The sequence below is a fragment of the Pan paniscus genome, chromosome 5 (assembly GCF_029289425.2).
Source record: "Pan paniscus chromosome 5, NHGRI_mPanPan1-v2.0_pri, whole genome shotgun sequence".
In the NCBI taxonomy this organism is placed as follows: domain Eukaryota; kingdom Metazoa; phylum Chordata; class Mammalia; order Primates; family Hominidae; genus Pan; species Pan paniscus.
The window spans coordinates 25,536,755-25,553,100 of record NC_073254.2 but is presented as its reverse complement, the minus strand read 5'-3'; the positions used below and the strand labels follow the sequence as shown (position 1 = coordinate 25,553,100).

Below are 16,346 nucleotides of genomic sequence, written 5' to 3'. Positions count from 1 at the left end.
AAAATTCTGTGTAAAAACTAAATCCTGCAAAGACTAAAGGGACAAACACGACAGCAGTGAGTTTCATGCTCACAAATCACCCATTTCAGGCCCTACAGTGTGGCCACACACCACACAAATATTGTGCCACAATGATGTCCTCTGCGCTGGCTGGTTGTTAGCGCAGTTGCGGGTTCAGGTTCCAACTTCAGAACACGGTGCTGGTTTTGTTGTTTCTATGGTCACACATTACAACCTTACTTCCAAATCTCATGTCCCAAGAATTACGCAAGAATGACTTTGGGTCACCAACAAACAAAAAATCCATCACTTGAAAAGCAATCAAAATTCCATGCCCCATTAGTGTAGCTACTGGAAACCTTGGGGCACTTCCTCTTTAGCAGATAATGTGCTAATCACTTTACATGGATTGCTTGATTTAACCTTTACAATAACTATCAAGTAGTATTACTTTGACTCCATTTTACAGGCAAACAAACTGAGGTGTGATGAAGTTAGAGCTGTGCTCATAGACAACTGGCAAAAGTGGCAAAACTAGGATTTGAAGCCACGCAGGCTCTACGGTCTGTACTCTTATTCTCCCATGAGTCACTAATTTAGTTCACATTCACAATGAAAAAATATAGCCTGAGAAAACATTTTGCCTCACAACGTTGAAGCAAAAAGAAAAAAAAAATTTATAATTATTAAAAAGGAAAAATCTACGAATGTCTTTTTTATTTATTTTTATTTTTTTGAGACAGAGTCTCACTCTATCACCCAGGCTGGAGTGTAGTGGTGCAATCTCGGCTCACTGCAACCTCCGCCTCCTGGGTTCAAGCGATTCTCCTGCCTCAACCTCCTGAATAGCTGGGACTATAGGTGTGTGCCACCATGCCCAGCTAATTTTTTGTATTTTTAGTAGAGATAGAGTTTCTTTTTTTATTATTATTATTTTGAGACAGAGTCTCGCTGTCACCCTCAGGCTGGAGCACAGTGGCGCGATCTCGGCTCACTGCAAGCTCCGCCTCCCAGGTTCACGCCATTCTCCTGCCTCAGCCTCCTGAGTAGCTGGGACTATAGGTGCCCACCACCACACCCGGCTAATTTTTTGTATTTTTAGTGGAGACAGGGTTTCACTGTGTTAGCCAGGATGGTCTCGATCTCCTGACCTTGTGATCCACCCGCCTCGGCCTCCCAAAGTGCTGGGATTACAGGCGTGAGCCACCACGCCTGGCCGAGATGGGGTTTCACCATATTAGCCAGGATGGTCTCGATCTCCTGACCTCATGATCTGCCCGCCTTGGCCTCCCAAAGTGCTGGGATTACAGGCGTGAGCCACGGCGCCTGGGCACAATGTCTTCTTTTTACCTCAGCCCGTCTTTATCACCTAGCATAGTGCCTGACACATAATAGGTGCACAAAGCATTTACCCGAGAAAGGACATAGTCAGGTCTAAGTAGAACACAGACTGAAGTCATACAATCATGAGAGATTTTACCCTTACTACAGCACGTAACTTATACAAAGTCACTTACATAAGATGACACATGCCTTCTGACAAAGGGAATTTTTTTCTCTCTTCCCGAGGGACAGCGTGCAAAATGCAGTTAAAAGTCTTCAAGCCCTTTTTGGAATTGAGAAGACATTCATGGAGAAGAAACAAAACAGAGACCTATGTACGATCTTCTCTTAGGTTTCTGGAGCTGCTGTTATCTGTTTTGTTACTTGCAACTCACCTCCTGTTGAAGCAAATGATTTACAGTCTTTTCTGTCACCAGGAATCCTAAGCTAAGTAGGAAGGAATCCAACATCTGAATTTTCCCTGAAAGTATAATTTCAAAGAATCAAATTTATGTTTGAAAGAGTAAGAAAATGACTCCTACACACGGTCAGAGCTTTTCACTAAGGATGTCGTTCTGGCTTTTCGACAATATAACTCACTTTGCAGGCTGTGCCCCTTACAATCCTGTTGCATTGTCTTCTGGTATTAAGGGTTGTGAGCACGTGCACACATGCATACACGCGTTTATTTTACATGGTTCTTGGTGACTTTTTTGAAACCAAATCTTACTTTAGCTCAGGAAAATTAATTCTCTGATACTTTTATTACAGCAGACTTTTTCAACTTTGGCAATATTGATATTTCAAGCCAGGTAATTCTTCTTCTAAGAAGAACTTGAGAACTGCTGTCAAAATGCAGGGGGGGAAAGTGAGTGAGGAAAAGATGCATATGAAGATAAAAACAAAGATGCGACAGATAATCTTACAAAGAGGGAACAGAAAGTAACTGTAATGGACTTTTTGGTGGCCTCCCCACCATCCTTCCCCACTCCTCTGTTACGGAGCAATTGTGCTATTTGGGTGAGACCGATCAGTTCCAGGGGTAAATCCGGACTGGCTTAAACTAGGCAGAGGTGGCCCATTTATCTTTTCATAGTGACTGGTTCATCTGGAGGGCAGGGCATCCAATCAGAGCAAAGCTAGGGCTTTCATTTGCTGGTTGAGGAAAGTGAAACTTTCTCCCCAGATGTGAACCAGGAAGCACAAAGTTCTGGTTGCAACCAACAAGGAAACCACCTTGAGAGCAAAGACTAGACTCTGAGAAAGGCAGAACTGAAATTTCGGGCTGCAGAGAAATGGGGTGGAGCCACGCTATTTCCAAACTGCCCACCTCTAGACTTTTCAGTCCCTTGAGCCAGTAAGTTGTCCTTATCATTTAAGCCTATTTGAACTAGATACTCTGTTAAATACACCCAAAGCACTCTACCTCAGTAGTTGTTGACTAGAGATGATTTTGCCCCACAGGGCACACTTAGCAATGTCTGGAGATGTCTTTGGTTGTCATGACGTGGGGATGGATGCTGTTGGCATCTAGAGGGTAGAGGCCAAGGATGCCGCCAAACACCCTCTGATGCGCAGGATAGCACCCACGACAAAGAATTACCCAGTTCAAAATATCTATATTGCCAAAATTGAGAAACTCTGCTGTAATAAAAGTATCAAAGGACAAATTTTCCTGAGCTAAAGTAAGATTTGGATTCAAAATAAGTCACCAAGAACCATGTAAAATAAACATGCTTTCAACCCTTAATATCAGAAGATAATGCAACAGGATTGTAAGGGGCACAGACTGCAAAGTGAGAGTAATATCGTATAAAAGCCAGAAAGACATCTTCAAACGATGAAAAGCTCTGACCATGTCCCTCTCACAGCCTAATACTCTTACATTTCTTTAACACATTAAACTTGCTGTCATATACAAAGAAGAAGAAATAAGGTACCATCATTTTTTGATGTTAGTAATTAAATTAAGGGTAACTACCAGTAAAATAAAGGTAGGACATAAGCCATTCAAATCACTAGAGAGGGATAAACTGTGAAAGAAAGTCATAATCCATATAGCAGAACACAAACAAAATAATCATAAAAATAAATAAGAAGACGTAAGTTTCAGAACAAAAAGGAAGGAGTGATTAATTGTGTCAATTGCAGAAAGAGGTGAGAAGAAATTCAGTAAAAACATCTTTCTACTTCGGAGAGAGGGATTAGACAGTAGCTCTGCAGAGCCTGGGCATAAAGCTCACACAAGACAACTGTCAAAGGCCACATGTGAAAACCTGTCACTTCAGAGAGGCCAGCCCCGCTAAGGTGACCAGAGTGGGCTCCAAGCACAAACTGTCATTGCTATAGATGGGACTGTGTCCCCACCAAAATTCATATGTTGGAGCCTTAACCCTTAGTGTGATGGTATTTGAGATGCAGCCTTTGGTAAGGGAAGTTCAGATGAGGTCACGAGTGTGGGATCCTCATGATGGGATGAGTGCCCTTTTAAGAGCTCTGGCTTGGTCCAGGCGCGATGGCTCATGCCTGTAATCCCAGCACTTTGGGAGGCCGAGGTGGGTGGATCACCTGGGGTCAGGAGTTCAAAACCAGCCTGGCCAAAATAGTGAAACCCCGTCTCTACTAAAAATACAAAAATTAGCCAGGCGTGGTGGCACATGCTTGTAATGCTAGCTACCCAGGAGGCTGAGGCAGGAGAATTGCTTGAACCCGGGAGGCAGAGGTTGCAGTGAGCTGAGAACGTGCCACTGCACTCCAGTCTGAGCCAACAGTGTGAGACTCTGTCTCAAAAAAAAAAAAAAAGAAAAGAAAAGAAAAAGAAAGAGCTCTGGCTCTGGCTCTCTGTCCACTTTGTAACCACACAGCAAGAAGCCAGGTCTCTGCCCACCATGTAGGCATACAGCAAGAAGCCAGAAAGAGGCCATCACCAGAATCCAACCATGCTGGTACCCTAATCTCTTACTCCCAGCCTCCAGAGATAAATGTCTGTTGGCTTAGCCTCCCAATTGATGGCATTTTGTCATGGCAGCCTAATTGGACTAACACAGTCATCTAGAACAGTGTTTCCTCTACCGGGGGCAATGAAAGTCATTATAGCATTATGTGAATCCATAAATGCACCAAGCAATGACCGTAGAGTGAATATATAGCTCACATCTGCACTGTTTTTCAAATATGCAGTATACACATATTGTTGGGATTAATACAAAGCAAGTTTATTTTAAAATGTTACAAAAATCAAAGTAGTTTACCACTGTGCATTTTATCAACCAGTTTTAAAGACAGCAACTGTCATTGTGATGATCATAAAACTTTGACTTGAAAATGTTTGGAACCACTGACTTGAATTATGAGGACAAACCAAGTCAACCAAGTTTTAAAGTCAACCAAGCACAGGGCATGCTTAAGCTTCTGGTACTGAATTTCCTCAACTACCAGATACCATCCATTGCAGAATGTAGTGTCAATTATTGACAGCCTTTCAGAAGAAAACTAAAAACATGTAACATAGAAAAATGACATATCAAGATGGCTCCAATTTCCAAAATGTTTAAATATTTAAGTGCATCTTTGAATCCATGGTATCATAATTCAAATGTCAAATTACTTTTTTTTGAGACAGGATCACGCTGTCACCCAGGCTGGAGTGGAGTGGCACGATCATGACTCACTGCAGCCTCAAACTCTGGGGCTCAAGTGAACCTCCCACCTCACCCTCCCAAGTAGCTGGGACTACAGGTGCACGCCACCACACCCCAATAATTTTTTATTTCTTGTAGAGATGGGGGTCTCACTATGTTGCCCAGGCTGGTGTCAAACTTCTGGATGCAATCAATTCTCCCTCCTCAGCCTCTGAAAGTGCTGGGAATACAGGCGTGAGCCACCACACCCAGCATAATTACCTTTAATTTGAGCTAAATGGAACGAAATCAATCTATCCTCCAAAGTTTCTAAAATTTTACCTTTTACACTCTTGAAAGACAGGGAAAGGTATCTGAATCAGCTCCAAGTTAAATCAGTAGTAGCTAAATTTTTGCATATTTGAATGACAAAAGTGACTTTCCATTACCTGAACAGAGCTAGCCATATGTCAGGAGCAGCGAAATAAAAATGTTTCTCAGACAAATACAAGACTTTTTTCTACGATGAAATGCATTTCCAAATGACACTATGATGACCATAAGGTGGTCAATAAATCCAAATAAAATGTTTAAACTCACTTTACTTTTACATATCATTTTTCTTTTCTGTGCCAGAATATTCTATTAATGAAAAATTAATAGCCAATTAGTGGCCAATAATATACTTACCTTCACTACTACTCCTGGAAATAATCTAACAAAAAGAAAGAAAAAGTAAAGCTCATATTATTTTAAACCAGCATGATAAACCGTAACGTGAATGTATTAGTGTTAACTTTCTCTAACAGGCAGGCATTGACTTTACAGAAGAAAAGCATTTTAGAGAAAGCCTGTCTGGGCCTTAATCACTTCCTTAAAATGTGCATATCACTCTCAATCAGGTGACTAATATATTTGTATGATAATAAATCATCTCTCATTTTGAACATCGGTTATATATGTTTCTTACTATGTCACATATTAATAATATTCTAATAATAAAACATGAGAGTCTTTTGTTTTGAGACAGAGTTTCACTCTTGTTTCCCAGGCTGAAGTACAATCGCACGGTCTCGGCTCACTATATAAGCTCTGCCTCCCAGGTTCAAGCGATTCTCCTGCCTCAGCCTCCCAAGTAGCTGAAATTACAGGCGCCCACCACCACGCCCGGCAAATTTCTGTATTTTAGTAGAGATGGGTTTCACCATGTTGGCCAGGCTGGTCTCGAACTCCTGACCTCAGGTGATCCACTCACCTCGGCCTCCCAAAGTGCTGGGATTACAGGCGTGAGCCATCGCGCCCAGCCATGTAAGTCTTTTAACAAAACTTACATATTATAGAAAACCATGTTTTATAAATAACTTGAAGATTCCTGCCAATTACCAACGGCATCTGCTCAGTGAAGCATCCATCCCATCCTTACCAATGCAGTGTCAAAGAAATCTTCTATAACACAAATCAGCGATGCGTCTGAGGCTAGGCCTTCCGAGGTCAGAATTCCTGTTGTTCTTTCAAACCAGGAAACTAGGTACACAGGAGGACACTAATGTAACTACATAAGACTAAATGCTGCCTATTCAATAAAATTGCACAAGACAATTTTCTCATTACAACAAAATAATCTTAAAGATCTTTTCCCATTCCATTCCATTTCAATGAGGCCTGGCTCTGAGGCCTCCCACCAGAACACTTCAGGATGGTGCCATACTACTACAGAGCTGTCATAAGTAAGCTCTCAGAGATCAGCACAAAATAAGAGTCCCAGCCAGGATCCGTGTCAGAAATTCATATAAAGGGACTAGTGAGGAACATTTAAGAGATAAATGAGGCCAGGCACAGTGGCTCATGCCTGTAATCCCAGCACTTTGAGAGGCCGAGACGGGTGGATCACTTGAGGCCAGGAGTTCAAGACCAGCCTGGAAAAGATGGTTAAACTTTGTCTTTACAAAAAATATAAAAATTAGCTGGGTGTGGTGGTGCACACCTCTAGTCCCAGCTACTTGGGAGGCTGAGGTATGAGGATCACTTGACCCCAGAAGGTCAACACTTTAGCAAGTGCTGTGATCACACCACTATTCTCCAGCCTGGGGAACAGAGCGAGACCCCACCTCCAAAAAAAAAAAAGAGATAAGTGAGCCTCCCCAGCACAGGGGGAAAAAAAATCTTGCAATCTGAGAATCTGCTGAAAACAAACTATCAAAGAAGACACAGAATTTGGAAAGTTCTCAGAAGTATTCTTGATTATAGTAAATGTGCCTCAGGCCTAGGTATCTTTCTTTTGTTAAAAAGCTTCCAGCTAATTAGAGAATTTTTTCCTATAGGAATACATATCCAATTTCATATTAAACTGCTGGGATTGGAATGATTTAAAATAAACTTCTGCAACCTTTCCTCCCCCATCCCAGAATATACGGTATTTCCTCAATAAAGCAAAAGCCATCTTATTTTTCCCATGATTTTAACTGAGACTGGTCACTCTTAGAAAAAAAAAAAATTAGAAAAACCCCGCATGCATAGTTAGAAATTATCAGCTGAACATGACATCAGTCACATGAGTTTCTGACGAACAACTCTTGCAGGAGTCAGGCCTTCAAAACTCTGTATACTTTGGGCCAAGAACCTGAGACACCCCAGCTGAAGATAAACCAGTTTTCAACCTTGGCTGTACATTAGGAAAACCTGGGGAGTTAGGAAACATCCCCCACTGCTGAAGCCTGGGACCTATCCCAGACCCAGTAATCAGAATCACTGGTGATACACCCCCACCTGAGTTTTCTATTTTAGGTTTAAGAATGTTTATGAGAGCTCTCCAGGTGACTGTAATGTACAGCAAGGTTTGAAAGCCATTACTATCTTCCAAGTAAGGTTTCTTTTGTCTCAAATCAGACAAATACTTATACTAGATTGAATCATCCACCTGCTGAAGGAAGCTTTGCTCCAATAGCACAAGAGAAGAAATGTCCCTTTACGCAGCAGAACTCACTGCTAAGGCTGTATTTTCTCCCTCCCTATGTTCATACTCAAAATTCTATGCTTTTTAAATACATTTTTGTCACCACTCCATCTATCCCTCCAAAGCCTATCGCACTCCCAGCACCCTCCCAAATATACTGGTCGAGGAGATACAGAAGTGGCAGAAAGGCTGCACTATCTGATCAATACTTGGGAACAGGAAGTTCTCACTGAACCCATTTATGTGCCCTGGTCACACATTGTCTAACAGACATCCCAGCTCTCCCCACAGTTGTATCACTACAGAAGTCAGACACAACAGCCACGACTTCTTAGGAATATGGTATCAGAAAAGTTGCTTAATCCTCCTGGATTCTACGGTACAGGACTAAAGATGTTCCTTTCTGTAGGGCTTGTTTTGTTTTGGAGACAGGGTCTCACTCTGTCACGCAGACTGGAGTGCAGTGACACCATCTTGGCTCACCACAACCTCCAGCTTAAGCAATTCTCCTGCCTCAGTTTCCCAAGTAGCTGGGATTACAGGCATGTGCCACCACTGCCCAGCTAATTTTTGTATTTTTAATAGAGACAGGGTTTCACCATGTTGGCAAGGCTGGTCTTGAACCCCTGACCTCAGGTGATCTGCCCACCTCAACCTCCCAAAGTGCTGGGATTATAGGCGTGAGCTGCCGTGCCAGGAATTCTTATTCTATGTAGTAGAAGAACTTCCAAGCACACTTTGTGTTCAGTCTGCAAACACAGTTGTCTTTAGAAGTATAGAGTTGGCCAGGCGCGGGAGCTCACGCCTGTAATCCCAGCACTTTGGGAGGCCGAGGCAGGGGAATCATCTGAGGTTGGGAGTTCGAGATGTGGAATATGATGAGTTTTCTCTTCAAATAATCTGATCAATCTTTTATTCTCTAATTCATAGTACCGCCCCCCTTTTTTTCTCCTTCTTTCTCCTTTTTGCCTTTGTTAGATGCCCAGGCACGCCACAGTAGCAAGCGTTATCAGTACCAGCTCACATTTCTTTCCTTATTTGAAAAGGAGACTAACTTTCTAGCTCATTACAGACACCCCTTCCCCTTCCTCTCCACTTTCTTTTACATGCCCACCCTATCTAAAAAGAAAAAAAGCAAATGTTTAGCCAACCGGAATTAGTTTAGATTGTACGACCCGACCCCGGCCAATGGGGAAAGGGTACAGGGGCAGGACTTGCGTCAGGAATAAAGGCCCTCGTGCCCCTTTGTTCAGGTGTGCTCTCATGGTAACTGGCCAAGGAGGCACCCCTCTGCGCAGAAGAATTCCTATTCATACCCCAAAAGGTCAGCTTAGGGTTCCAAGGTACACTTAGGACATCTCTGCCTCATTTCCTTTGAGATTTTTATCTCCTTTCCCCTGCTTCCGGTTATCTGCATAAGTTAGCGTATTAACAGGTCAAGTGAGGTTACATGCAAAATGAAATACATACGGTTTGCATAAGCACAGTCTTTAATTCCCCCTGCAAACACTTTAAAGTCCCTCAGAGGAGTCTGGGAAAGCCTGGAGTTTGCTTTCTCTCCTGAGGGGGTAGCTTCATAATTAGACGCATTTTAGAGTAACAAAGGGCGAAGACAGATCTTGGCCCAATCTGGCCTCAATAAACTTCTGGTACTAGAGCTCAAGGGGTAAATCAAAGACATTATTAGCAGCCAGATGATCCTTCCACCCTACTTCTTCCCCACATCTCCTCATCAATAAACAAACTTGTCTCTGGGCTGCAAAAACCTCACCACTAAAAGAGCGGAACTGCAGCAAGAGATGTTGCAGATTCTGCTTTACTTCCAGATGCCGTTATAAAGGCACTCACCATGTTATCTCTTGGTTATTATTTTTAAAAGAATAAAAGTTGATAATTTAGGTAACTTCGAATAAGCAAAAATGTTTTTGCTATTTGTTTTTTCAGATTCATCCAAGGTTTAGAAAATGGGAAAAGTGAGGTGTTACAAGGGCAAAGAAAAGTTTTTGATGATCATTTTTCTAGGTCTAATCTTGTTAATAAAGTCTATTAAAAATAGTTCTAGAGCCTACTCCTACTCATTTTCCCCCAAATTCACTAAAATAATTTAAAATAATAATTACTGCATAGGCTTATCAAGGGGAGTGGTTGTGTCTGACTCGATCCTGTGCACTCCCAAAGTGCCTTCTATAGCAGGTACATCAGGAAATGTATGTCGAATTTAATTTTTGGTTAGACAGAAGCAATAAGAATGGATATCAATTTCTTTTCAAATTGGATTTCAAAGGAACAGAAAATACCAAACTTAACTAGACAACTAAATCCACCTAAGTTCTCTAAGTTACCCAAAGCCATATAAAATTAAAATAGGACACTTATCTTTGGGATCAGTCCCTGCCGAATTAGCAGAGGTTCATCTTCTTTCAGGCCATCTATGAGGAATCGCTGAATACATTTCAGCAACAGTGACACAGACTGAAATTCATTTTTATCTAGTTCCTAGGTATAAACCACACTAAGTTAAAACACTTATAAATAATTATACATTCATATTTTGGTCACGAAGCAAACCAACTTGCCTTATTTATTGATCTGTCAAGACGGTATAATAGAAGACGATTATATTTTTGAGGAAAGTGGCTCTCTTTCTGTTGAAAGTATTCTTTTATTTTCTGAAATCCTTTATCATGGAATGCATCCGTAATAAGTGATTGAAGCTGGAAAGATGATAGTTTGCAAATTACTTTTTCCCCAAGAACATTTATTTTATAGTAATATTTCTAACTGATCTCATTATCAATAAGAATTCAGTGTGAAATAATATAGGGTAAATATAGAATGGAGATCTCTATCTTGAATAGTAAACAATCATTTCACAAATGATTGATGTTTCCATTGGCTTAAGACAAGAGTTCCCAAAATGTGGTTCCTAGACCACCAGCAGCGTTGGCATCACCTGGGGACTTCTTAGCACTCAGACTCAGGGCAGAGCCTTTCACATGATTCTCGTGCATGCTGAAGTCTGGGAACCACTGACCCAAGGAAAACAACACTTCAGTTTCAGATATCATTAGGTGAAGATCCTCAGCAATGTTGGGAATTCTAAAACACTAAAAATTTCAAGCCTATGATCACTCACTAAGTGACATAAATGATCATAATAGAAGGAAGAAAAATAATACTAATAATTATAGATAATAAGTATGCAAATTGACCATAATGAATGAAATTCATCTTTTCTGCCTGCACATTAGCTAAGACATGCTTCTAAGTATATATACTTGAAGGGCCGGGTGCAGTGGCGCACGCCTGTAATCCCAGCACTTTGGGAGGCCAAGGCAGGCGAATCACCTGAGGTCAGGAGTTCGAGACCAGCCTGACCAACATGGAGCAATCCCATCTCTACTAACAATACAAAATTAGCCAGACGTGGTGGCGCATGCCTGTAATCCCAGCTACTTGGAAGGCTGAGGCAGGAGAATCGCTTGAACCTAGGACGGAAGTTGCGGTGAGTCGAGATCGCGCCACTGCACTCCAGCCTGTGCAACAAGAGCAAAACTCTGTCTCAAAAAAAAAAAAAAAGTATATATACTTGAATAACAGACATTTCCTTAAACATTTAAACTATAAAAGATAAGATTTTTTATCTTTAAAAAAAATCCTACAGGTTAAATTATAATATACAATACTATTTTAATAAGGAAGCAATTTACTATATACAGCCCACAATTCCACTTATTCTTAGTACTGAATTAAAAGGGAAAACAGCATTTAAAATTATTCCATTTAAACAGAATGTTTTCTTTTTTAAGTTAACACATAGTGAGCTTTTTTGTGCCAAGTGTGTTAAGTGTTCTGCAGATGTTATTATTTAATCCTTACCACGGTCCTGAGAGGTTAGGTTCTTTATCTCAGGATAGAAGTAGCAAGGATAGGAAAGGTTACAAACTTATGTGAGATTGCTCAGCTGAAATTCACTCCCTTTTACCTGCTTAAAACTCTGCCATTACCAGGCGCAGGGCTCACGCCTGTAATCCCAGCACTTTAGGAGGCCAAGGCAAGAGGATCGCTTAAGCCCAGAAGTTTGACATCAGCCTGGACAATATATTGAGACCCAGTCTCTACAAAAAATGAAAAACTAGCCAGGTGTGGTGGTTCATGGCTGTAGTCACAGCTATTCAGAAGGCTGAGGCAGGAGGATCACTTGAGCCCAGGAGGTCAAGGCTGCAGTAAGCCATGATTGTACCACTGCACTCCAGCTGGGGTGACAGAGTGAGATCCCGTTAAAACAAAACAAAACAAAACTTTTCCATGGCTTCCTCTGCATTAAAAATAAACCCAAGTCCTTTGCTTTAGTCCGCAGAACGTGGCATGATCTGATCTCTGACAGTCTGACTTCCTTGCTAATGAGTCCTAGGATAAGTCAAGCTCTTCCTTGCCTCTGGGCCTTTGAACTGGCTGTTCTAGGCCTGGGCTACTTCACCCCACCACTTTCCACATGGCTGGTTCCACTCAGATCACAGCTTAAGCATCACTTTTTCAGGTAGATCTTCCAGGACCACCTTATCTTACATAGACCAGGTGCCTCCTCAACATTCCCAATTATTCCCCATCTCATTACCCTGTTCTTTTTCTTCCTGCTTTCTTTGGCTCTCTGCCAGTCTATAAGCTCCATAAAGGCAGAAGTTGTTTCTAGTTTGTTCAGTATTATCTATCTGCATTTAGAATAGCACAGGGCACAAGATAGTTTAGACTAGGATATTGGTAAGATAGCTAATGGTAAATTGACTAGATATAGTAATAAATTGGACATGAGAGATTAGGGAAGGAGAAGAAATAAAGATTTCTCTGCTTCTGATTTGAGCAACTGGAGGAACAAGTTTGCTAATGACCCAGGGAACACAGAACTAGAAAGAATACATACACTCATATACACATACACACACATACACACACACTCACACGCGCACACACACACAGAGATTATAAAAGAAACTTGATCTTTACCCAGAAAGCATCATCCTGGGCCTTCCCAGTCCTATCTTCCTTAATAGGCTGCAAAGGATCTTTGTTTTTCTGTGTGGAATAAAAATATGTTTTTAAAACAATTTTTATTTCAAAGAAATGCATTTCAAGTTTTAAACACAAAGCAAACAAAAAAAAAAATTAAAGGTTTATATTGTTTTCCTGAACAGAAATTTTTGTTTGCTCATATTATAGGTCTAAGTAAAACAGTACTTAGAAAAAAGAGAAAAATTTTATCCAACCTTCTTTAGCATGGTCTAAGACAAATACAATACAAACTATCAGAAGAAGCAAAGCAAACATCATTTGAATAAATAATCACACAAAATAAACAAACTCTATAATGATGATTATAAAGTAGAAGTAAAAAGGCTTTGAACTAATAAACCATTTTCAGAATGAGAGCTTGTAAAATAAAGTTAAAGTGTCTTTAAGGCATCATAGTACCTGACTTCAAAATATACTACAAAGTTATAGGAACAAAACAGCATGGTACTGGCATAAAAACAGACACATATGTAGACCAATGGAACAGAATAGATAAACCCAAAATAAATCTACTTCTTTATAGCCAACTGATTTTTGACAAAGGTGTCAAGAACATTCATGGGGAAAAGACAGTCTCTTCAATAACTGGTGCTGGAAAAACTGGATATTTATATGTGGAAGAATGAAACCAGATCCCATGTCTCACCATATACAAAAATCAACTCAAAATAAACTAAAAGCTTACACTTAAGATCCCAAACTACTAGAATAAAATATAGGGGAAACACTTTAGGACATTGGTCTGGGCAAAGATTTTATGGAGAAAACCTCAAAATCACAGGCAATGAAAGCAAAAATAGACAAATGAAATTATACAGACCAAAAAGCTTCTTACAGAAAGGGAAATAATAGAGTGAAGAGACAACCAGCAGAATGGGAGAATATATTTGCAAACTATGCATCCAACAAGCCATTAATATCTAGAATATACAGGGAACTCAAACACCTCAACAGCAAAATAACCAATCCAATTAAAAATGGGTAAATAAGCTAAATAGACATCTCTCCAAAGAAGACATACAAATGACCAACAGGTATATGAAAAAATACTCAACATCACTAATCATTGGAAAATGCAAATCAAAACCAAAATGAGATATTATCTTACCCCAGTTAGAATGGCCATTATCAAGACAAAAAACAACAAATGCTGGCAAGGATATGGAAAAAGAGGAACTCTTGTACACTGTTGGTAGGAATGTAAATTAGTATAGACAATATGGAAAACAGTATGGAGGTTCCTCAAAAAACTATCATAAATCCAGCAATTCTACTCCTGGAGATATATCCAAAAGAAAAGAAATCAGTATGTCAAAGGCATATCTGCACTCCCATGTTTACTGCAGCGCTATTCATAATAGCCAAGATATGGAATCAACTTAAGTGTCCATCAGTGGATGAATGGATAAAGAAAATGTGGTATATTCACACAGTGGAATACTTTTCAGCCAGAAAAAGGAACAAAATCCTGTCATTCATGGTAACATGCATAAGCCTGAAGGACATTATGCTAAATGAAATAAGCAGGGCACAGACGGACACACTGCATGTTCTTGATCACATGTAGAGGCTAAAAAAGCTGATCTCGGCCGGGTGCAGTGGCTCATGCCTGTAATCCCAGCACTTTGGGTGGCCGAGGTGGGTGGATCACCTGAGGTCAGGAGTTGGAGACGAGCCTGGCCAACATGACAAAACCCTGTCTCTACTAAAAATAGAAAATTATCCGGGCAGGGTGGCCCATGCCTGTAATCCCAGCTACTGGGGAGGCTGAGGCAAGAGAATCGCTTGAACCCGGGAGGCGGAGGTTGCAATGAGCTAAGGTTGCACGATTGCACTCCAGCTGGGGAAGCAAGAGTGAAACTCCATCTCAAAAAAAAAAAAAAAAAAGGCTGATCTCATAGAAGTAGAGAGAATAGTGGTCACTAGAAAAGAGGAAGTGAGATAGGCAGAGGTTAGTTAATGAACACAAAATTACAGCTAGCTGGAAGGAGTAAGTTCTAGAGTAAGATAGTACTGCAGGGTGACTATAATGAACAACTTATTGTATATTTTCAAATAGCTATACGAGTAGATTTTGAACATTCCCAACACAAAGAAATAAATATTTGAGGTGATGGATATGCATAATTACCCTGATTTGATCATTACGCATTGTATACACATATGGAAATATCACACTACACCCAATTAACATGTGCAATTATTATGTGCCAATTAATATATGTGTCAATTAAAAATAAATGATAAAGGCAAAGAAAAAGAACCATTGTGTTAGTAGATAATTGAGTAGAGGCAAAAGTGAGATACGAGGAACAGCTAAAGCTACAATTAAAATTGGGTGTTAGGCCAGGCGCAGTGGCTCATGCCTGTAATCCCAGCACTTTGGGAGGCCGAGGCGGGCATATCATGAGGTCAGGAGTTCGAGACCAGCCTGTCCAATATGGTGAAACCCGTCTCTACTAAAAAATACAAAAATTAGCTGGGCGTGGTGGCGCGTGACTGTAGACCCAGCTACTCGTGAGGCTGAGGAAGGAGAACCACTTGAACCCAGGAGGTGGAGGTTGCAGTGAGCCAAGATCGAGCCACTGCGCTCCAGCCTGGGTGACAGAGTGAGACTCCGTATCAAAAAAAAAAAAAAAAGGGGGTGTTAATTCATAGCATAAACTGACATCAAATAAACACTATGCTACGTATCTATAATTTCTAAGTTTTGTCAACAAATTCTGAATTAGTGGGAAATACTTCCCATCCCAAAGAAAATATTCCCAGGAGCCTTTATGTTAAGCTTCTTTACCTCTTTTCTCTATAGACACGGCCCTCTCTCTCCTTCAGTTCAATTCGTATGCAGAGATGCTCTGCTTATGTTTATTTCTACCTCCTTTCAACCTTCTCTGGCCTTGGTGGTCAGTACTTGGCAAATTCCAAAGAAATGCTTCCTGTTTCTGGAATTTCTGGAGCCACTCTAGTACACAGAAAGGTATCCCCCTTCTGTGAAGATCATGTGGCAGCTTTTGTGGGTAGGAACTTGACAGGAAAATCAGAAAGTGGGATGGTTTAGGCAGAAAAGATCGTTAGATTCTGAGATTCAGTCTCCTCATTTAAAAAACATGATGATAGCCGGGCGCTGTGGCTCACACCTGTAATCCCAGCACTTTGGGAGGCCGAAGCGGGCAGATCATGAGGTCAAGAGACAGAGACCATCCTGGCCAACATGGTGAAACCCCGTCTCTACTAGAAATACAAAAATTACCCTGGCGTGGTGGTGCGCGCCTGTAGTCTCAGCTACTCGGGAGGCTGAGGTAGGAGAATCGCTTGAACCCGGGGGGCAGAGGTTGCAGTGAGCCAAGATCACGCCACTGCACTCCAGCCTGGGCGACAGA

At 41.0% G+C, this 16,346-nt stretch overlaps 1 protein-coding gene across 2 annotated transcripts in view; it reads right to left on the bottom strand.

Annotated features, from left to right (window-relative positions):
- SYCP2L (synaptonemal complex protein 2 like) overlaps positions 1-16,346 on the bottom strand; it is a 203,740-nt gene that overhangs the window by 70,281 nt on the left and 117,113 nt on the right. For both annotated transcript variants that reach the window (XM_063605144.1, XM_055113166.2), the window contains exons 5-11: positions 12,901-12,969; positions 10,473-10,610; positions 10,269-10,392; positions 6,367-6,467; positions 5,634-5,658; positions 1,719-1,804; positions 1,518-1,606 (exon numbers count right to left, since the gene is read on the bottom strand). In XM_063605144.1, coding sequence (XP_063461214.1) covers positions 1,518-1,606; positions 1,719-1,804; positions 5,634-5,658; positions 6,367-6,467; positions 10,269-10,392; positions 10,473-10,610; positions 12,901-12,969 — 632 coding nt within the window. The remainder of the gene's footprint in view (positions 1-1,517; positions 1,607-1,718; positions 1,805-5,633; positions 5,659-6,366; positions 6,468-10,268; positions 10,393-10,472; positions 10,611-12,900; positions 12,970-16,346) is intronic.